The sequence below is a fragment of the Vespula vulgaris genome, chromosome 16, assembly GCF_905475345.1.
Source record: "Vespula vulgaris chromosome 16, iyVesVulg1.1, whole genome shotgun sequence".
In the NCBI taxonomy this organism is placed as follows: domain Eukaryota; kingdom Metazoa; phylum Arthropoda; class Insecta; order Hymenoptera; family Vespidae; genus Vespula; species Vespula vulgaris.
This window is the reverse complement of record NC_066601.1, coordinates 2,197,501-2,222,596: the sequence shown is the minus strand read 5'-3', so window position 1 is coordinate 2,222,596 and position 25,096 is coordinate 2,197,501. Positions and strand designations below refer to the sequence as shown.

At 29.0% G+C, this 25,096-nt stretch overlaps 1 protein-coding gene across 19 annotated transcripts in view; it reads left to right on the top strand.

The window, feature by feature from the left end:
- Positions 1-25,096, top strand: part of LOC127069809 (catenin delta-2) — a 69,080-nt gene that overhangs the window by 30,481 nt on the left and 13,503 nt on the right. For 4 of the 19 annotated variants that reach the window (XM_051007296.1, XM_051007297.1, XM_051007298.1 and 1 more), the window contains 14 exons: positions 75-151; positions 1,592-1,657; positions 3,109-3,150; positions 4,177-4,306; positions 5,456-5,738; positions 6,506-6,631; positions 6,906-6,965; positions 7,617-8,239; positions 9,411-9,798; positions 11,702-11,719; positions 14,642-14,955; positions 15,589-15,892; positions 16,044-16,182; positions 17,216-17,339. In XM_051007296.1, coding sequence (XP_050863253.1) covers positions 120-151; positions 1,592-1,657; positions 3,109-3,150; positions 4,177-4,306; positions 5,456-5,738; positions 6,506-6,631; positions 6,906-6,965; positions 7,617-8,239; positions 9,411-9,798; positions 11,702-11,719; positions 14,642-14,955; positions 15,589-15,892; positions 16,044-16,182; positions 17,216-17,339 — 2,649 coding nt within the window. In that variant the 5' untranslated portion in view covers positions 75-119. Of the gene's footprint in view, positions 1-74; positions 152-1,591; positions 1,658-3,108; positions 3,151-4,176; positions 4,307-5,455; positions 5,739-6,505; positions 6,632-6,905; positions 6,966-7,616; positions 8,240-9,410; positions 9,799-11,701; positions 11,720-14,641; positions 14,956-15,588; positions 15,893-16,043; positions 16,183-17,215; positions 17,340-19,462 lie in introns of all 19 variants that reach the window. The other 15 variants (XM_051007301.1, XM_051007299.1, XM_051007303.1 and 12 more) reach the window with 11 other exon arrangements.

Here is a 25,096-nt window from a genome sequence, read left to right as displayed (position 1 = left end):
CGTATATATATATATATATATATATATATATATATATATATATAGATATAAAAAATGTATCTTCTTTGTTTCAGGATTACCATCGGACGTTCCTTAGCAAGAGATAAAAATCAGCTGGTATGTCAAATAATCAGCTGGTTGACTCCTGTCTGTAAGTGTATATCGTATCCCAAGTTTTTTTTCTTTTTCTTTTTTTTTAAGCAACTTTTATTATTATTATTATTTATTTATTTTTTTACCAAGTCGAATTCTTTACTTATGCACATATCCCATTAAACATCCTTTTAATCACATTTCCCTTTTATTGATAATATTTATCCTTAATTAACAAAAATTTTATATACTTATCGTAATGATCGTAGAATAACATCATTTTCATATATTCACGCTGAATCATTAAATTTATGTCGCTATTCGATCAATCTCACATAACATTTTACTTTCATTAAGAGTATAATTTTATTTATAATATTTATTTTTTTAACTCATGCACAAAATATAATCCGTTAATCATTAATAAGCTTTTTAATTGTATTCAAAGCTAGAACGGATATTAGAACGTTGTTAATATACTTCAATGGCGGCGCGAATTTTAAATGGAGAGTAAAAAACTATCGGAGATTATAAATAACAAGTTTGTTAATGAATTTTTTAATCAATTTAATTATAGGTATAATTAATTATTAATTAAAATGTTAATCCTCTATAACTTCGAGCTATATAATTTAACTTGGAGTATATAACTTTGAGTATATAATCTTTCTTTAGGTTTTATTGCATTTTTTGAAGCAAAATTAATTGCTAATTTGTGTTTGAAAGTTAATATTCATTAAATATAAGTTATGTTTAATATGGTATAACTCATATTATTATGAATATACTATCGTAAATATACTATTGTAGATATAAATAAATAAATATATTATACTATACTATATTATCGATAAACTAGACTATCATAAATACTGTAAAGTATGTATAAAATATATTAGTAATACATATTTATATATTCAATATATAATATATTTATACTAGTACGAATTATATCAGTTTTTCACGTTATATTATTTTTTCTTATACGTAAAAAAAAAGAAGAGAGAAACTTGAGTTATAGAGGATTAAAAATAACAATTATTAAAAATTCTTAAATGAGAAACATAAATTTAATAAAACATTTTGGACATTTTGAATTATAAATGTTTAATCAGTCATTGAACGTTATTCTTGTTTATCGTCTAATCTCATTCGTTCTAGCGACTAATCATAACTCACTAAGTCTTCTGATGAAACTTAAATGGACATATATCGACCTGTTGTTCTTTCATTCTGTCATAATGTAATACATAAACGTACATCATTTAAACGCAGTGCTGTTTATCATCAATAAAAAACAAAGTTGAAAAACTAATGCAAATTTTCTATACGTAAAAATTTATTCAGATAATTTTTACAGATTTGATTACGTCGAATATTATACTTATTTGGAATTAAACAAAAAAATTGTATATATCTTATAATATATAGGATATCTATGATATATGAAAACAAAGTTATTGATGATAATGGTAATTCTGTTAATTATTCATGTTAGGCTGGTGAATCGCCGGATTGAGCAGAGACAGGAGCACAACATAACGCGCACTGAGATAACGCAGAGGTGACTAATCGCACTTTATATGAAGTTAATTCTTTTGAAATTGTCTGTGTGTATATATATATATATATATATATATATATATATATATATAATGTATATATCTATCTATAGGTGTATATTTGTACAGTTTACGTAATCAATCGATTTAGTTTCTTACGTCATTATATTTATCTTTCTTTACGAAAAATCTGTCGATAAAGCTGTGTATATATATATATAGATTTACTTTGTATATTTAATATATATGTACATTTATTTTATATATATATATTTATTGTATGTATAATATATATTTATTAACATATTTTACACACATCATTTTCAAAAGGAACGACTTCGTCGCACTAACAACATTTATCCGTTCATTTAGCATGCGTCATTTAGCAGAGTGCTGACGAAATGAGATGAGTAGTTAGACTAATTAGTGATACTCCTCCAATGTTTTCCTCCTTCCTCCTATGAAGTATCATATTCTGTATAAACGGTGTGACACGTTTAAACGGATTCTTTATTCGTCGTCGAAAAAGAAGAAAATAAATCTTTGTAGGTCATAAAATTAATTGATTGTTTTCTTAAAAAAAAAAAAAGATTACACATTGATCGATCGCTTTATTTTAATAACTTGTATTTATCTATTTATTTATTTATTTATTTATTTATTTATTTAGTTGACGTAGATATCGTGCATCCATGTTTAACCCTCTATAACTATACATTCGAATTTCATCTAATAAAGCTATATATCTGTATTTCTTAAGTTTTATTTTTATTTATTATGTTCATGAACATTTAATTTGTTTGCCTCTAATTTCGATAAAATTAAGATTAGTTTAAAATTGGAAATAAAAAGTATTAGCATAATTATGTACTATATTAATTTATGTTATTACAATCATATATACTGTAATATATTAACTTTGAATATACTACATATTATATATTACTATTTATATCAGATAAAACTTATTATAGTATAGTACAATATAATATAACAATATATTATTTTATACTACGCTCTATATTATACTAATATTTTGTATATTATATTAATTATATACTATACTAAATTTTATACCTGACATATAACGAGTAATATATTATATTACAATTATTATATTAATAAAACAGACACTGTAACTTTTTTGTATTATATAATTCTTATGTAAAAATTAAAAAAGAAAAAAAGAAAAAGAGTTATAGAGGGTTAATGTAATTTTTTGATTGACCTCGTGTGTAGTTGCTCGGTTGTGTAGCGTATGCTCGAAACTATCGACTTTGCTTTAAGAAGAAAATACTTGAGAAGAATTCGATAGTACGTATATAGAAGAAAAAGAAAAAGAAAAGAATATATATATACATATATATCCATTTGATACGATAAAGGAATAAGATTACATGTTTTATTTTCTTGGAAATAATTCATATAATATTTACTTTGTTATTTCTTTTAGACGCGTACTTCAGGACAAAGGTTCCGACATGCCACAGTATACGTGAGTATATTATGTATATATATATATATACTTTAAATTTATTTATATACACAGTGTTTCATTTTAAACGTGTATGATCAAATATCTACGATTATATTGGTTTTATAAACGAATATTTTATCTATAAATTGTTATATCTTCAAAGGGAAATTTAACAACAGTTATTTCATAGAGGACGTTATTGTTAAGATACTATAGCCGTAACTTTTTTATTTGATTGAAAATCATTCATTTATTTATTTCTTTTTTTGAAGTCTAACAAAAATTGTAGAGAATATATATACGAATCGAACGAGTAAATACGATGTACTTTATCGTCCATATTCCATCGAGTTATGACACTTATAAAGTTTAACAAATTGTGTAATCGCAATAATGCGAGATAAATTTTCCCGAAAAAATTTTATACAATCAATGAATTCGTAAATCAATTTTTTTTCTATTGTTTTCTTTTATTCATTGATTCATTTATTCATTCATTCATTTATATTTGTTCATTCATTCATGTCTTCAACAGTAGTAAATAACATTATCGGGATTATACAGTTTGTTAAACTTCAAAGCGCCCAAAACTCGATGAAATATCGATTAAACGATATACCGTGAATATACCTTCTCGTTGAATTCGTATTAATACATTTTACAACTTTTATTCGACACAAGATATTTATTTTCCTAAAAACAAAAAAAAAAAGAAAATATGACTTCCGTATCTTAACAGCAATGATTCTCTATAAAAATCATTACGATAAATATTACGTATTTACTTTTCAAAACTTTTCATAATTTGTATATGAAACGTTTGTTCGTTCGTTTATTTATTAAAAAAAAAAAAAAAAAAAAAAAAAAAAAGAATCTATCTATAAGTGATATTTCTGCGAATCGTTTAAAATGAAACAACATTCCATATATAAATATATCGAAATATTAGAAATATTCTCACGTTATATATATGTACATCGTTCGTTCTTTCGTTCTTTCGTTCGTTCGTTCGTTCGTTCGTTCGTTCGTTCGTTCGATTTTTAGCGGACAGAGTGACGCGGACTATCATGGAAGTAACGGACAAGCGGATACACATTCGTTACACTCATCTCATCTGTCTGTCCAAGAGGATCCATTGCTCATCCGAACTCATAAACAACAGACTTCACAGCAAGTAAGATTTCGACGTTACTGTCATGTTCGATTCCATTCATCTAAATATTAGGCTACCCTCGAGAATTCGTTCGTTTTTCTTTTTTTCTTTTTTTACTTTCTTTTCTTTCTTTCTTTCTTTCCTTCTTTCTTTCTTTCTTTCTTTAATATAAAAATCGTAATATGTTTGTTTCAGTAAAATTTTCGTCGACGATATTCGCAATATTTTCATTTCTGATTTTTTTACGATACTTTTGTTTGTTTGTTTATTATATTTTTTTTTTTTTAGAAGGGCAGGGATTGCACGATTTTTTTTTTTAGGATTCTTCCATTTTTTTTCTTTTTTTCTTCTTTTTTTTTTTACATATGTATGTATTTTTCTTTTTTCTTTTTTTATTGGCTTTTAGGAATTTCAAATTTGAAAGTTTGATGTTTCATTGCTATGGACGATAAAAGGGAACGTTCTAATTTTTGTTTCGTTTAAAAATGAATCTGTAATTTCGAATGATTTCTGCGAATAATTAATAGATCGAGAATTAAACGATTAGCGGATTAATCATTAGAAACCGATTCTGAATTACATCAGTCATTAAGATTATTGTGCAGGTTATTGATATGATTCCTGATTAGCATTAACTGTATTTAGAAACGTTAAAATATAATTGTGGAGTATATCTAATGGTTGTAAAGCAATGATCGAGTGCCTTCTTTTTTATTTTTTCTTCTTCTTTTCCTTTCGTTTAAATCGTTTGCATATGAGTTGATAGTTTCGAAATTTTCTAACACGTCAATAACGTTATGTATCATAGATTATTTCTAATGCAATATAAGCGACAAACGAGTTTTAAGAGTCAATTTAATACGATATTTTTCACATTATTCTTTTTTTTTCTGTTAGCAAAAAATAACTAAATAACTAATCGTTAATCTTGCTTATCATTTATCTAATTTTTACATCCAATTCGATACAACATTTTTTACCTAATCTTCTTTCTTTCTTTCTTTTTGTATAAAGGGCTTTATTATTAATTCAACATTTGATCCTGTTTATCATTTTAGCTTATCACTTAGAGCCAATTTAAAACTTTTTTACTTTTTAAATCCTTCTTTTCTTTTTGTTGCAAGGAATAATTTATTATTTCTCTGATTTTTGATTTTGCTTATCATTTAGGTAACTACCGTGACGAAAGTAGTGCGTGAGGTTTCACACATGGAACCAGATCCAGGTGCAGTCAGTTACATGTCGGTGCCATTGATGTCGCAAGAGTATCAACATGCTGATCCGAGATATCCAGCGGATCCATACATGGTCAGTTTTGACCATTACGATCCATACCTTGGCTACCCTCCGCAACCTGGTTATCCAGGTCCTCATGGAATTTACATGCCACGATCGCATTCACCACACAGCCCGCATAGTCCGTCAGAGCACAGTCGTGCATCACCACCGCATGGTACATAATCGATCTCACGTACTTTCATAGAGAAATAAACCGACTATTAGCAATACGGGTCATTCTACATAAAATTGATTATTCTCAAGGCTAAACTTTGTAAAAATTTTTTTCTTTTCTATTTTTTTTTCTAATTGTATCTTTTTTTATTCCTCGTTTCTTCTTCTTCTTTTTTTTTATTTCTTTACTTCTTTCTCTCTTTCTCTTTCTTTTCCTTTTTTTTTTCCTCCATTTTTCTTGGATATTCGTCGGAGGAATATTATCCTACAATCTCGCTCAGAATAATTTATAGATATATTAAATAACGTCTATCGTATTGCAGTAAAGCGTTAGAATTTTTAAAGCTTTTCCTACGTACATATTTTATTTATTACAGATTATCAAAAGATCGTTTCAGTTTACAACGAGATTGGAAAGATCGATTTTGATATTAATAATCTAAATAATCCTTACTCCGTTCAGAATAATGTTTTTACAAATATTAAATGACGTTTATGCAGCTAAGAAGGTTTTTAGAATTTTAACAATTTTCAATTTTCACGTATTTCAGAGAATATCTTTCTTTTTTTCGATCATATTTATCGAATAATTGGAGTCTCTTACTTTATATTACGTTGATTAAATATTACGAACTGTTTATATGAATTTCATATTAATATGTAAAAAGAGAGAGAAAGAGAGAAAGAGAGAAAGAAAGAAAGAGAAAGAGAAAGAGTAAGAGTATAATGACTTTTTTCTTTTTTTTTTTTTCAAATATGTATATATAGAATATCTGCGTAAAGCAGCACCATTCGTCGAAGGTGGTTACAACGACATTGACCCAGGCCTTAATCCGGCTTTACAAGATCACTATCGCATCACTCCAAGTCCTGGCGGTCCCGGAGATCAATATGGTATAACTATAAGTCTAAATATATATATATATGTGTGTGTATATGTATGTATGTATGTATGTATGTATATAGATATACATATACATATATATACACACATACGCACATATATGTTCGTGTATATATATGTATATGTATATATATATATATATGTATATATATATATTTTGTAAATATTTGATTCGAGAAGGAACATTATTATTGGCATAATTCACTTTCTTATCTCACTTCACTTATCAGCGACGTGTTCTTTGATGTTTTCTGTTACTTTTAGATCAGATCAGCAACTCATGGAATATGGATGACTCCGGCGAGCCTTCACAACATCCTCATGGTAGGGCCACTCATTATATTTATTATTTATTTCATTATCATCTTCGCATATCCGTGCATTTACACATATGTATATATACTTATTTATTTATTTATTTATTTATTTATTTATTATTATCATCGTTAGTTTGTATCGATCATAAAATACGTGTGTCATTCATTTTCATGCATATTTGTTTGAGCGAGCAACGTTTTGTCGCATTATTTCATAATCCCTTTCACTTCCCTTTCCTTTGATCAATCTCCACCCTCTATTCACCACCCATTCACCGACACTCGTCACTTCGATGTAATTTTTTTTTTTTTACCGTATCCCTTCGCTCTATCTATTCTCGGCCTCGAGTATCAAGTAAGGATTTCGATCGATGAAGATAATGCAAGTGAATTATGCTTTTCGTAGCAGCAACATCAACAATAACAACGGCAACAGTAACAGCAACAACAACAACAGCAACAATAACATCAACAACGGCAACAGCAATGCAGTATCAGTCGTAGCAGCTTCGTGTTTGATGTTTCTCTTTTTTCTTTCTTTCGTTTTCTTTTTCCTTGATTTCTCTTACTTTTCCTAAGAAAAAAAAAAAAAAACAAAAAACAAAAAAGAAGAAATAAGAAGCGCAACATTTCGTTTAACCCGACGTTGTAATTGCAGATGAGAGTAAAGTGGCCTATGGTTACGTATCTCCGTCCCCATATGGACCAGTAGGATACGGTCCTGGCGTTGGGGTAGGTCCAGTGCCAGTTCCTAACGATGTTCCCGGATATGACGAAGGTCATCCGATTCCATTGTCGTCTGGTGTACCACCTGGTATATTCGAGGACGAGGTACACCTTCAACGATTACAATCCGGTCATCCGGTCGTTCCTGGAATGGCATCGCCCTTGGACGATGATCAAAAATCAATGAGATGGAGAGATCCTAATTTATCGGAGGTTATCGGTTTTCTGAGCAGTCCAAATAATATAATCAAAGCTAATGCAGCTGCCTATTTGCAACATCTTTGTTATATGGACGATCCGAATAAACAGAAAACACGTAGTCTAGGAGGTATACCACCCTTAGTGCAATTATTGGATCATGACGATCCCGACGTCTATAGAAACGCTTGTGGGGCGTTACGAAACTTGTCTTACGGAAGGCAAAACGACGAGAACAAGAGAGCGATAAAGAACGCTGGTGGTGTACCCGCTCTGATTCATTTGTTGCGTATGACGCTTGATGCCGATGTAAAGGAACTTGTAACCGGAGTACTGTGGAATTTGTCTTCTTGCGAAGTACGTATCTTTCTCTTATTTTTTCTTTTCTTTTTTTTTAATCATTTCCTTACTAAAACTTGACCGTAGAGCTATCGCGTTGAACGCTCGAGGTATACCAAAGACGACTATAGTCATTTAACGTCGAACGCTTCCTGTATACTAAACATGACTATAGTCATTTAACGTTCGATCCTCGCTGTATACCAAAGCCGACTATAGTCATTTAACGTTCGATCCTCTCTCTATACCAAAGATAACTATAGTCGTTTAACGTTCGATTCTCGCTGTATACCAAACATGACTATAGTCATTTAACGTTCGATCCTCGCTGTACGTTAAAGCTGACTGCTATACTCGTCCACAGACGAAATTCTATTTTAAATTCTATTTTAATTAAGAACTCTGTGTGAACGTAGCTTATCCTTCATTTTATTCTCGTTTATGAAAGTTCTATATTCATGTCATATAACTCTGAATAAGAAACCGTTAATTTGCATAATATGAAGTATCGTATGTTGCTCTTTGCGGTAAAGTGTATACTCCGTGATTCAACTGTCTCATAAATCGTTAATCAATTTTATTGTAGCGAAAGGATTATTAATTGAAACAATAGATATTTATTAATTGGTCTTAATCGTCGCTTTCAATCGTTTTTATAACAAGATTTTCTTTTCTTTTCTTTTCTTTTTTTATTTGAATTTTTTCTTCTCTCTCCACAGTTAGATATGCACATGTTGATCGTTCTAAATTATAATTAACGAAACCTATGCAACTTGTATAAATTATTATTATTATTATAAATTATTATTTATTACATTGTATATTATTTGATTATATATTAGACATTAACAATTACTCAATAATTTTTAATTTAATTACGAAACGTTGATTCAATTATGAAACCGTTTAAACGCATTGATAATCGTCGAACAATGTGTTAATAAACCGGAATAATTATCTATTGGCGTTAACAACGTTAATACGTTAATATATATACATACATAGAATCTATTCGATATATCAAATAGATTCAAACGAGTAATTATATTTTTATTCGTTCGTTCGTTCGTTCGTTCGTTTGATGAAAAAAAATCAAAAAAAAAAGGAAAAAGAAAATGGAGAAATAAGAAAGAGTAATAGAAAAAAAAGAAAAAAACAGAAGAAAAAACGAAAAATACATATTTTTCAGGATTTGAAACGATCGATCATCGACGACGGAGTGACGATGGTAGTGAAGAATATAATAATACCTCATAGTGGCTGGGATCCAAGTTCTTCAAGCGGCGAGACATGTTGGTCGACGGTATTTCGAAATGCATCAGGTGTTTTAAGAAACGTCTCTAGTGCTGGAGAATACGCGAGAAAGAAGTTAAGGGAATGTGACGGACTCGTGGATGCCCTTTTATACGTAGTGCGTTCCGCGATTGAAAAGTCGAACATTGGGAATAAGATAGTGGAAAATTGCGTCTGCATCTTAAGAAATTTAAGTTATCGGTGTCAAGAAGTTGAGGACCCGAATTACGACAAACATCCGATACAGTCGGCCGTGCAGAACAGAGTTGCGGCACCAGTGAAAGGTGAGAACTAATCCAACGTTATTTATTTTTTTTTTGCATAGTTTTCTTTAAGAAAGAAAGAAAAAAAAAATGTACAAAGAAAATTGTCTGTTCCTTTTTCCTGTCTGTCCATTCATTATTAATTCATGGACATTTCCGTAATTAACATATAACAAGACGCGTGTGTGTGTGTATATATATATATATATATATACACACATATAATTCTTATTTTTACTTCTTTGAATTATTAAAATTATTATATATATGTATATAAAAAAAAAAAAAACAGATAAAACAGAGAAGAAAAATCTAGGTAAAATATACGGATTATAGACAGTACAATTTATAGTAGGAGATAATTGTTAATAATTTTTAATATGTTTATACAAAATGTCGAAGTATACTCAGGGTGAGTCATTTTTTAATCGATATGGTCAAATATCTTTTATAGATAAAGCTGTTAGATTTTGAGTAAATAATATGTAATATGTATTGCATATTGTTATTTATACAGTAGATATTGTTGTTAAGATACGAAGTCATTAGTTTATTAAATGGAAATTTATATTTTAAGTTGAACGAAAGTTGTAAAGAATATCGATATGAATCGAACGAGCATCTTGTATCTGTAAGTATCTTTTAATCGATATTATGGTACTTTGAAATTTAACAAATTGTAATAAAGCGATCAAATTTTTTTTTTGTTATCATTTGATAATTAGTAAAGTAATCGATTAATTTTTTTTCTCAATTTTTTTTTTTTCGTTTATATATTTATTGTAATCATTCAAAGTGCGATGATCTTGAACAGCGATAAAGAACATTATTGCTATTATACAGCTTGTTAAACTTGAAAGCGCCATAACTCGATGAAGTATCGATTAAAAGTTACAATGTAGGTTCTCGTTAGATTCGTATTGATATTCTCTATAACTTTTATTAGGCTTAAAATATCGATTTCCATAAAAAAGGAAAAAAAAATATTGTTATGACTTTCGTATCTTGATAATATTGGCCCTTTATAAAATAGTAGTAATAAATATTACATTTCTCTCTCTTTCTCTTAAAATTTAGCTACTTTTATTTGAAACATTCGTTTATTAAACCAATAGGATTTAAAATGTATGAGATATTCGGCCATATTTTTTAAAACAAGACATTAAAGCAATATATATATATATATATATATATATATATATATATATATAGGATTAACAAGTGTTTTAAATATTTTCTTAACAACGTGACAAATTTGATAAATATGTAGGCATCAATGTGTTTGATGTTTAGCGTAGAAATTAGTGACAATAGTAGTGAGTACAAAAATCATAACGATGAATCATGTCCTCTCATAAATGATTCTATTAAAGTGTCGCTACAGTAAATGAATTATTCATTTGTAGAAGACTTTTAATATTCAAAACGTTATAGCATATTGCTAGGATTAAAAGAAAAAAGAAGAAAAAAAATTTTCCCTATAAAAAAGAAAATAGTACACTCTTGATCTAATACATATATTCTTATTATAAATACACTTTTGGATTAGCGCGTGTCGATAGGGTAGAGAGGTTTTTTATGGGTTTAACAAAGGATTGACACAAAAAAAAATATTGTTTTACATGATTACTCGTTACACAGCCATCACGTGACACCGTGTGATTTTCTTTATACTTTTTTCAGAGTTTATACTTTTAAGTTTATACTTTTAAAAGATCTTAACGTAATAATAATTATTGTTGTTATTATAATATTATTAATTAATTAATTAATTTATTTATTTATTATTATTGTTATTATTATAATTTTTATTTTTTAAATATAAAAATATTCATTTAATTGTCAAGACTAATAGGGTTAAGGAACAATATCCTTTTCGACTTTGGCATGAATTAAAAATCTCTTTCAATTTTTATTTTTTTAGCATACAGTTTATGCCAAGGTAAGACATTACTGCAATTTCATATAGGTATAAATTAGATTAATAATTATTATTTTTTCTTTAAATATATATATGCATTGTGTGTGTGTATATATATATTTATACACACACACACACACACACACACACACACACACACACACACAAAGCATGCCTCGCTTAGTGAAATTATAAATTATGTTTGTTTTTCTCATGGCTCTTTATATTACGAGTTCTATAAATATTTCAATGTTATCTCAGTGACACATCGCATAACACTGCCCAACATAATAAATATTCGTGTTTAAAAAATTAGTTCTATTTTTTAGGGCGCTTTATTGCAAAAATGATAACAATTTTTCTTGCTATCAGCTGTAATTTTGATGATAGGGTATAATAATAGCGTATATAGTTCATAAAAATTCATGACCTTTAATTATATAAAACGTTTAAATAAATGGATCCTATTAGATTCTAAAATTAAATATTATTATGCATGAATGAGAAATACACGCGATGTTATATATCATTTTCGTTTTGAAAAAAAAATTATAGTTAAAAATATAAACTTTCTTTTTTTTTATTAATTATTATAACATCTTTCATAGCATTTCATTCATTTATTCTTTCTATCTCAAAAATTAGAGCTGATACGATGCTATTTATAAAAATGTTATTTTTGGAGTCGGCCCACCAAACATACCCAAAGAACAGGTTTAACTTCCGAAGTACCGGATCGAAACTTTTTAATTTCTTTTTTTTCTTTTTTGTTGGGTCGTGTAAATCCAAGAGTAAATTCTTTATTACATTAGAAATTCGATATATCATGTATCATCGTTACATGTAATTTAGTAACGTTATCACACTGAAAGACATATATATATATATATCATATTTTTCATTATTATTCTTATTATTACTATTATTGTTATTATTATTATTGTTATTTATTATCAGAACTTTTTATTTATTTTTTTTATTTATTCTTTTTTATTATTATTATTATCATTATTAAACACATCTGCAATCGACAAACATCACGCCAATGTGTTTATTCTTTTCAACATAGAAATGGAGAAACGAATAATTAATCGAAATAATACCTTTTCAAATTGAAGAATAGTCGGCTAATTGCTAATTGTTTTTGAGTATGCACTTCGCTTTCATGTAAATAACAATAACAATAACGACAACTACGTTTCAATTAAAGTATCAAAGCATTTCTCATTCGATAATTATTGTAACTGTCATTGGGTATATAAAACGTTTTATATTATATCGAGATTGAAGTAATTCAATTATTAAATTTGTTAATTAATAGTTCTAATTGGGAAGTTATGTCAGCGATGGAAAAAAGAAAATAAAAATACAAAAATTACGCTGCCTAAATTACATTGGAAACAGAAAGAGAGAGAAAGAGAGAGAGTGAAAATATTTTGGATAATGAATCTCATTAAGTTTATTAAAAAAAAATTTTTTTTTCCAAACAAAAGAAAAGAAGAAAAAAATATATTTACACGCGTACGTATATGAAGGGTGGGCCAAAAAGTTCCAAGGTGATTTTTATAAATCGATCACTCTTTTTCTAGGTCTTGTTAGACTAATTTTTATTGTTATCTTTTTTTCTTTTTCGTTATCTTTTCTTTTTGGTTTCTATTTCATTTTTTTTCTTTTTTAATTTTTTTTTCTTGCCTTCTTAAGATTGTAAAATTGCACAAAAATCTAGAAACTTTTGGTCTACCCTGTATATATGCATTTTGTGAAATTGTAACCTTTGTAAACAAAATTCATGTTGCTAATTTTATATCCGCCTAAAAAGAAAAAATGAAAAATAATTAATAAATAAAATTGCAAAGCTTGGCGTGCTTTTACTAACGATATTCAAACGATATATAAGCAATTCGAGTTATGTATATATTCAAAGTTTTTCTTTAAAATATAATTATTGGCATAGTGTAGGCAGTATTTCGATGTATTTTTCAGTTCGCTTTCAGTTAAATGGCTATGTACATACATACATACATACATACATACATACATACATACATACATACATACATACATACATACATACATACATACATACATACATATATTCATAACATAGTACCGAAGGAAACGAATCATCTTATCTGCGTAGAAACTGCATATCTTCGTTGCAATCATATGCATGAAATTTTCTAAATATAATAATAGCTCGAATGTAAATATGATTATTGATATTTATTAACATTGTTGATAATAAAGAGCTATTATCAGGAAGGGCTGGAGAAGACAAAGAAAAAAAAAAGCACTTATATTTATTGGATCAGTATTTTTATTAACTATCAAATGGACACGTATTTTGTTGAATAAATCGTTTATTAAATTTATAAAGATTAATTATAAATTATGTATGTCCGTTATAAATAATAATGAAGTATTAAAAATTCCGTCACTATTATTACGATATATTCTTACAAATATCGATACATATCTTTTTAAAAATACTAATCCAATAAAGAGAATAGCCATAGCTGCACAAAAAAAGAATCGCTAATGATTACGTTCAATTCATATGACATATTAGTTCGCATCACTCATATTTCTTGTACGAATAAAAAATTCACATGACGTCGATAAAGATTTGTATTTGTGTACGTGCGTGTCTGTCTGTCTATCTGTCTGTCTTTGACATTAATATGGCAGCCAATATCAGATAATAATACCTGATCATATTTCATACGACACGTACGAACGACGATACGATACGATACGATATGATATATATATATATATATACATATTAATTATATATAATAATAATTATTATATTATATATTATATATATATACACAAAAATTTATATATTTATATAAATATATATACATATATATATATATATATTATTTTTTTTGCTTTCAATTTCTAAAATTTTTCTTCTTTTTTGATTCTCTGTCATAGGTGAAAATTTGGGTTGCTTTGGTGGTAGTAAAAAGAAAAAGGATGGACAACCAGTTCAAAAGGAGAACGCAACGTCACGCACGACGAGCCCAAGAACGGAACCCGTCAGAGGGATGGAGTTACTTTGGCAACCGGAAGTCGTTCAGTCTTATTTAAGCCTTTTACAGACATGCTCTAATCCGGAAACATTAGAAGCTGCAGCGGGAGCATTGCAAAATCTCGCTGCTTGTTACTGGCAACCGAGCATTGAAATTCGTGCAGCTGTAAGGAAGGACAAGGGTCTTCCTATTTTAGTCGAATTGTTAAGGATGGAGGTACGTATCTCTGTTACGAGAACAACTACAATTTATTTATTTATTTGTTCATTTGTTTATTTATTTCATTCATTCGTTTATTCCATAACGACAGGTAAAACATTTCTGTTCGTTTGATATAAATTTAATTGTTAGACAATAACCAAAATTCGTATAATTCGTGTAATAAATATATTATATTATTTATTGCTATTATAATATATATATTATAGTTTCATTCAAATTAATACAAATATATAGTAACGTACGATAATTATACACTATTATAATTCGTGATTATAAATAATATATTACTCGTATAAATTACACTGATATAAGTAACGTTGTATTAATAATAAGTATACTTATTGATACTAGTATACTACTATTATTATTACTGTACTATATTATACTATCTTATAATTATAGTATAATATTACAATATAATTATAATTACATATATAACAATATATGATACTTTTAATAATTGAACAATATAAATAATACTGTAAATTTCACATTATATCTACATTGTCCTGTTTCTTTTCTTTTCTTTTTTTTTTCACACGATAAAACGAATTTACGATACTAATTTTATACCAAATGAATTTACTCGTTCCTTCGTATCATTCATTTTCTTCTTTCTTTTCTCAGGTGGATCGAGTAGTTTGCGCAGTAGCGACTGCCCTGAGAAATCTCGCGATAGATCAGCGCAATAAGGAGTTAATTGGTAAATATGCGATGAGAGATCTCATTCAGAAGTTACCCTCGGGAAATAATCAGCATGATCAGGGGACGAGCGACGATACGATAGCAGCAGTACTTGCGACTTTGAACGAGGTCATTAAAAAGAACGCCGAATTTTCACGATCGTTGTTGGACGCTGGTGGCGTCGACAGGCTTATGAACATAACGCGACAACGTCAAAAATATACACCTCGTGTTCTCAAGTTCGCAGGTAAAAGAAAAAGAAGAAAAGAGAAAAGACAACGAAAGCAGAAATTCATTCATCTCGATAGACTAATTTGATTTTTAAAACGAAGCGATTGGGAATGATAAATAAATAAAACAAATCAATATTTTATTTCATTTGTTTTTCAATTTTCTAGGACAAGTCCTTTTCACCATGTGGCAGCATCAGGAATTACGAGACGTTTATAAGAAACACGGTTGGAAGGAACAGGACTTTGTTACGAAAACTGTCGCGGCTCGAAACTCCGGACCTAATTCGCCAAATAACGCCAACAGGTATTGGATTATTATGAAGATCATCGTCGATGTCATGAGAGATAAATTTTATGATTTTTTTTCTTTCCTTTTTTCTTATATATTTTTTAATATATATATATTTCATATATACATATACAGAGGTGAGTTTGTTAAAGTATTATAAGTTTATATCTGGGAAACAAATTATTTTAGAGATAAACGTTTCATACGAAACAATTCACTGTCTTAAAAGAGGGAACGTAGAATGGTATCATTGATTTGACCTTGTAAATCAATTCTAAAGATCACACGAAGCTCCCGTTTACATTTTTAAATACAAAATTATATCTTTTTATTGTCATATTCCTATAAACGACATTTAAAACTGAGTATTTCTCGCATTAATTATTGTATTATTAAATTTTAATGTATATTAAATTCCAAAATTGATATGTCTTCATATAAGTACATAAGCCGGCGATATTGTAATTTTAAAGTCTTATAAAGTACTCGTAAATTATTCAAAATGAAAATATATTTCATTATAGCGTTTTGTTAAAATATTATAATCAAATAAGTTACAAGAATATTGAAAAAACGAGCAGGTTTTCTTTTAAAGAAATTAAAGATCGATCTCGTATGATCTCCGAAGCCATTTTTATTCAATGTAAAATCAATGATACCGATTTACATCCATCACCAGCTTCTCTTCGAAATGAAAAATATTTGTTTTTCCTCTAAATTGATTTATTCTCGTGATATAAATTTGAAACACTTGAAAATATTCATCCCCTGTATATACATATGTATGTATATATAGATAGATACTCTCTGTTAATTAATTTTTAGTTCTGGGACTCTGCTTTTTATTCAGTTCTATACAATACAATTGAAATTTACTCGATGATATTTATTTTTTTTTGTTTTTGATTTATTATATTTTGATTTTTTTCTTTTTCCTTTTTTTTTTGTTTTGAGAGGTAGTGAGTTATGAGTTTTCTTTGTTTTCGTTAAATTTTATGCAGAGTCCCAAAAGTAATATTTGAAAACGTTTATTCCACGTTAAATGTAGCTATGATTGTAGCACATTGAATCGACCAATGGCGAGCCAAGGAAGTACGAGATACGAAGATCGAACGATTCAAAGAGCTAATATTAATTCAAATAACGTTGGACGACCTACGATTTACCAATCTGTAAGTAATGATATGCAGTAGCGTAATTAATTATAATTAGTGCATTATATATAAAGATATTTTTTTATATATACATATATACATACATATATACATACATAGATACATACATACACATGTGTGTGTGTGTGTGTGTGTGTGTGTGTGTGTGTGTGTGAGCGTATCGTATTGAATAAAAAAAGAAAAAGAAAAGAGAAAGGAAAGAAAAAAAAAAAAGAAGGGAAACAACAAACAAACAAAGAAATAAGAACAAGTTTAACCAATATTATAATCGTACTTGGCAATTATAAACGTAGAAAGGGAATAATGTTATACTTGAAGAAAGTTTTAACAGTATACATATATATATATATATTTTTTTTTTATTAGTATATACATAATTTAAAAAGAGAATTTTAAAAGGAAAGAAAGTTTTCTCTAGATAGGTAGCTCTAGATTATACACACATACACATATACACGCACACACATATATATATAAATAAATATATATATATATATGTGTGTGTATACGCAGATATAATACATATACATATATACATACATACGATATTAGGAGATGGGATGTATATTTTATAGAATTTTTTTGAATAAGTGCCAACGTGTTATAAAGGATATTTTCCTTTTCTTTTTCTTTTTTGTTTCTTTTTGTTTCTTTTTTTTTCTTCTTTTCCCCGCCACCCCCAACAATGTGATAATTATACAATACATTTTTAAGGTGTTCTGTCCTCTCATAGAAATCGTCATATAAAAATCTTTTTTTCATTAAAATAATGAATTTATTGCGAATTCGTACGATGATTCATTTGTAATAAATAATAAGCACACGATATATTTAATGATATTTATAAAGCTCTAGAAATACATTTGTATACATATAACGTGAAAGATATTATTAACATTGTATGTAATTTACACGAACGAACGATGATCCTAATACGATACTCCTATGTATTTTTATTTTATTTTTTAATTATTTATGCATGTATTGATGATCGTTCGATTGTCATTCGATAAAAAAAAAAAAAAAAATGAAAAGGATGAGAGAAAAAAAGGAAGGAAAAATAACATTTCCGACTTCGTACACGCACACACACATCGATTCTGTATTAATACATTTCGATTAATTTCTTTGCTAGATAAGTAAGTAAATAGAATATATATATATATATATAGAATTGATCGTAAATTTTAATCATTAGACAGAACATATCGGTACAGAAAATCCTTAAATAACGCAAAACATAATTTATAGAACGACAACAATAGGATCTGATTTAAATCGTTAGAAGTACTCTATCTCGACATACAAATATATATATATATATATATATATATATATATATATATATATATATATATATATATATCTTAACATATGAAACGATAATGTCCATGTAACAATATCGATCGCGTTTATAGATTGATAATTAAAAAAAAGAATAAATAAATAAATAAATAAATAATTAAATAAATAAATTAAGAGGGAGATGAGGTACGTCAAACGAGAAGGGTCATTCGCTACCACCGCGACAAAAATGCCGTCCCTGCCATGGATCAGGATAAGAAGTTGTTTCTGTCGAAAGTTTTTTATCAGAAAAAAAAAGAAAATAAGAAAAAAGAAAAAAAAGGTAGAACCAAAGTAAAAAAAAAAAAGAACTTTCGGAGCAATGCACTTTTCTTAATGCACTTATCAGGTCCCCCCACCCCCTCCGTTCTCACTCATGACACAATACGAAGTAAAAAAAAAAAAGAAAAGAAATAAAAGAGAAGTAGAGAAAAAAACAAAACGAAAAAAGAAGGAACAAGAAAAAAAGAGTGGAAAGTAAAGACAGTAAAGAAGCGAGAGAGAGAGAGAGAGAAAGAGAGAGGAGACGAACCAAAAATTAAATTAAAAAAATTAATAAATACGTAAATAAATAAACAAGTAAATAAATAAATTAATAATTAATCAATCAATTAACTAAACGAACAAATAAATAAATAAATGCAAAACTACGCCGAAAAAACAAACTAAAACAAAGGGAAAAACGATTAAAAAAAAAAAAAAAAGAAACAAAAAAAAAGAGAAAAAAGCCCCCCCAGAGCTTGTATACTAACCGTTGGCTTGTGTGTATGTTGCAGCAGCCGAAACCCGGTGAGCCGCTCTACGCGCAAGTTAACTTGGAGAAGAAAAAGAAGCGGCAATACGAGCTGGGGGTGGGCCAGGGCGGTGGCGGTGGAGGTGGCGGAGGCGGCGCCGGTAGCGGTGGTGGTGGTGGTGGTGGTGGTGTTGGTGGTGTTGGTGTTGGTGGTATCGGTGGTGTTGGTGTTGTCGGTGGTCAGAATCAGGGACCGGTCGGTACGGTATCGAGCGTTACTGGTGGAGCTGGCGGAACGCCAGGTACCACTCAGTGGATGCCTGATGGCGTCTCTATCGGTGTCCAAGATGGGACATCAGGAAATGCTACCGTTAGTATACCACCAAGTTCAACGGCAGCTTCTGCAGGTGATTCTTGGGTATAAAATGCGTCCTGTAAACTCGCGACATTTTTTTTCGATACGATTCATCGAACGAAAGGATCACATCAACGTTTGAACTATTTCATATTCGACGACGACGACGACGACGACGACGACGACGACTGCTGCTATTATTACTATTACTACACTACTACTATTACTACCACTGCTACTATTATTACTACAACTATTATTACTATTACTATTATTATGAATACTATGACTATAATGCGTTCTTCTTCCACAAATTTTTCGTCCTCGTCGTTATCTCCATCATCATCATCATCATCATCATCGTTATCATCGTCATCATTATTGTCATTATTATCGTCGTCATCGTCATCATCATCGTCATCATCATCATCATCATCATCATCATCATCGTTATCATCATCACCACCATCTTTTACTCCGAGCCTGCTCGTCGTCGAGCACAGCGAAATATATGTACGTCTACGTTCATCGGCCATTGAAGAGCTAGGACGATTCAAGGAGGAAGAAGTCTTTTCCGTTCTTTCTTTCTCTCTGTTTTGTGACGTTGAGAGAAAGAATGAAGAAAGAAGAAAAAAGCTTTTCAAAAGTTTTACCTGTCGATACATCATAGCGCTCTCTTAATACCATTTGAATCAGCGACCCCCGTAACTCCTTTCTTCTTTACGCCTGATTGTATATACATATTTATATATATATATATATATATATATATATATATATGTATATATATATATATATATACACATATGTGTCAGTGTTCCACGTAAACGCAAACATTTGTTAAGATACATAAGTATGACTTGGACATACATACATACATACATACATACATACATATATGTATATATGTGCGTGTGTATATATACGAACATACATATACAATAACGTATTATTATTATCGTATCATGTCAGCGAAATGCGAAAAAGAGGAGAATTCAAAAATGCACTCTCTTGCACCCTTTCTTTGATCTACGATGTCTAACAAACAAAAATGGCGACTCGTCCGACCACATCCGCAGCAATAGTAGTCGCACTAATGGCTCTAAAGATATAACAAAATAAATAAATAAATAAATATACAAACAAATAAAGGAAACTTCATTGCACAATTCTAAATTAATATATGTGTGTGTATATATATATATACATATATACATATATACATATACATACGTACATATATACAAATATATAAATATACATGTACATTTTATGTCGCATCACCAAATGCGACGGCGATGAGTATACCAGTGAGCGTACGCTATTGTTTGCATTATTATAAATAAGTGTACGTATTAATATACGATTAGGATATTATATATACATATATATATATACATATATATGTGTGTGTGTGCGCGTGTGTGTTCGACTGAAGAAATAAGTGAGGGAGAAAGAGAGTAATAGATACATACACACTCACACACACGTACATACACATATAGCACTATATATAAAAGTGTAAGAATGAAATGGAATAATTAAGTGTATGTGATATATATATATATATATATATATATATATATATACATATATATATATATAAATAATATAATTATTTGTATTAATATAAATTTTGTCGAGGCTGTGGGTGTGGCATGAGGATAGTGATGAGATTTATAAGCTGCACTATTATTACGAACATAGTCTTTGTTTTTACGGCGCATGGGTTAAAAAAAATATATATACATTATATACATTATATACATACACATATACACACACAACATAGGAAAAGAGATAATATTCCATGTATATGCGAAAAGAACAAGAAAAAGAGGAAAAGAAAAAAGAAAAGATGCGTGTGCCTGCGAAAAGAAAATAATGTGTCTCTGCTCGTGTTCGACGTCGGATTGTCCCTTATGTATGCGTGCAATTGCTCGAATATAAGAGTTAAAAAGAGATGGCCATTGTTAGCCAGAGAATAATGAAAAAAAAGAAAGAAAAGAAAAGGAAAGGAAAATTAAAAAAAAAAAATTAAAGTAAAGTAAAATGAAGAAGAGGAAAAAGGATGAAATGAAAGATAGAGAGAGATTGACAAACGATAAATGTCGAATTTATAGATAAAGATATATATATATATATATATATATATATATATATATATATATATTATATCGCGCTAGAATTTATGTAATTATTATTAACAACAATAACAACAACAATAGCGACAACAAAAAGAAAGGATAGAAAATATTGCTATGATGGAACGAAAAGATTTATAAAGAAAAAAAAATGGCAGCGGTGAAGATCCATAATCGTCGTTGGGATGGAAAATAGATTGAAAAAAAAAATGGAAAGAAAGAAGATGGTGAATAATGTAATAACGTTATCGACTGGTTGCGAGAAGAAAAAGTCGATATATACATATTATATATATAATATATAATATATAAAATATAATATATGTATATATATAATATATATGTATATAATATATATATTATATATATATATATATCCTTGTTCTATTTCTTAAGATATTACGACAGTTGATGAATGATGTTTGCGAATGATTCGATCGAACGTAGCGTTGAATACCAAGAATTAGAAAAAAGGAAAGTAAGAAAGTAAAATAAGAAAGATAGAAAGAGATAAATAGATAAATAGAGAGAGGGAGAGGGAGAGAGAGAGAGAGAGAGAGAGAGAGAGAGAGAGAGAGAGAGAGAGAATTTAGAGTTATAGAGCTTTGCTCTTATGCACACATTAAATAAGAGATTGCATTTGATTTCAAAGCAATCTAATTGGCTCGATCGATAGGGCCGTTCGATCGTCCGTTACCGATCATATTCGATGTTCGAAGTTAATCTCTCGTTGTTTAAAAAAAAAATATATATATATATAAAATAATAATAAATAAAATAAAATAAAATAGAAAGGAGGACACAACAAACGAACGAGCGTATACGTAAATACTCCCAAACTCGTCTCACGAGTCGTCTGACTGACTTATCGATCATATGCATACTTGTATATATTAATAGTAAAATTATTATTCTCATAGATACATATATACATACATACATATATACATACATACACATACACACACAGGCGCGCACCAATTTTTTTTTTAATTTTCTAATCAACTTTATATAACTACGATGACTAAGGGAGAGGGTAGTCGGTGACGAAAAGAAAACAAAATAAAACAATACAAAACAAAATAAAACAAAACAAACAAAATGAAAAAAAAAAGAAAGAGGCGAACGGAGATAGAGAATGTGCGAAGAGAATGTCTATATCGATGGGATATAATTAAAATGAAAAAAAAAGGAAAAAAAAAGAAGAAAAAAAAAAGAGAAAAAAAAAAGTACCAAATCGCATAACAAAAAGGCTATATACAGCACCCGCGTGTATAAACAAAGAGCACCCGTAAACAAAAAAAAAAAATAATTAGTCTGTCACTTGTATCGTACACGCTCATTTTAATCTTCTTTAAGATATGGGGGATAATTGTCGAAGAAAGTTTTATAAAAAGTAGGAGAGAACCAAAAATAAAAAATAAAGAGATAACGAAGAAGAAAGAGAAGAAGGAGGAGGAACTGGTAAACAAAAAAGAAAAAAGAACAAAAAGAGAAGAAAAAAGGAAACACACTTTTCGAAGATCGCGATTCGTTGAGAAAATTATTCTCTCTCTCTCTTTCTCTCTCTCTCTCTCTCTCTCTCCCTTCCTCCCTCCCTCTTTTCCACACCCCCAGAATCTCTCCATCGTTTCTTCGTCACCCTTAAAATATCATGAAAGATCGTAGAATAAGGGTAAAAAAAGGGAGACGATAACGGATGAAAGGAGGGAAGATGAGGGAAGGTGGAATAAAGGAGACGATGCAAGGGATGAGAAAGAAAACGAAAATAAATAAATAATAATAATAAAAAAGAAAGCAACCCTTCGAGCTTATCCTTCGGTTTGAGAACAACTTCGATGTCTGATAAAAACATTTTTGCAATTTACTTGTAACACACGTACATAAACTCAAATATATATATTTACAAGGTGGATTTTAGAGATGGGAGAGGGATGAGAATGATGAGGGTGATAGGTGTGTTAATAAATTTATCTAATTAATGACGTATAGTTCACGCTGTATAATAATCGTATGTGAAATATTTTTAAAGATTTTGGACCATTTCGTTCGATGGACGATGTTAAATGAGAAAAATGGATAAGGGTTGTTAGGGTGGAAGGGTGATGGATGTGGAGTGGGAGGGAGGTTGGAAAGATGGGACAATAGTAAAAGAAAAGAAAAGAAAAGAAAAGAAAAGAAAAGAGAAGAGAAAAAAGAAAGAAAGAAATAAATAAGAAATTTGTCGACGGGGGTTGCTGCTTTATGCAAGCCATGCATACGTATGTAAGTACTTTCTTCGTACGTTTCAAGGCCATCCTTATGTATCACGTTAAAAATTCGCGCGTGCTCGGAATCTCCTGGCAAGTGTGGCAACTTCTTTTCTTTTTTTTCTTCTTCTTCTTATTCCTTTTTTTTTCTTTCTGCTTTTCTTTCTTTTTTTTCTTCGTTTTTATTTATTCATTCGTTTCTCTTTTAAAGAGAAATAAAATGAATAGATGAATGAATAAATGAATAAATAAATAAATAAATAAATAAAAAATAAAGAGGAAAAGTAAAAAGAAAGAAAGAAAGGAAGAAAGAAAGAGAGAGAAAAGGAGAGGAGAATCTAATGATGGGATCGACAGCGAAATATGTTCTCTTATAATTTAAAAAATTGCCATAAGAGAAAACAAGAGTAGAAAAAATCTCATGATAAGAAGTGGTGATTACACCGACGAGATGGTGTGCGATTACACACATACACACATGCAAACACACCATAGAATAGAGTCGAACATGTACAGATAAACACACACGCACACACTCAGGCAAGGAAACTACTTTCCGATGGTCCATGGACGACGAAAAAAAAGCCTATAATAATAATAAAATAAAATAATAATGATAATATAATAATAAAAAAAAATAATAATGATAAAAGTATATATAATAATAATAATAATAATAATAATAATAGTAATAGTAGTAATAATATAATAATAATAAAAATAAAATTAATAAATAATAATAATGCGTAAAAAAATGAAACACGAAAAAAGAGATAAACGCATGCACGTTTTATCTATTACATTACACGTATCACGACAGACGCTATACTACTCTCAAGGACACGATGCACCAACCACCTTTTCGAGGGTTAGCGAGCGTACTTACTTACATATGTCCTGCTTCGATCGATTCGATCGTTACGGAAGAT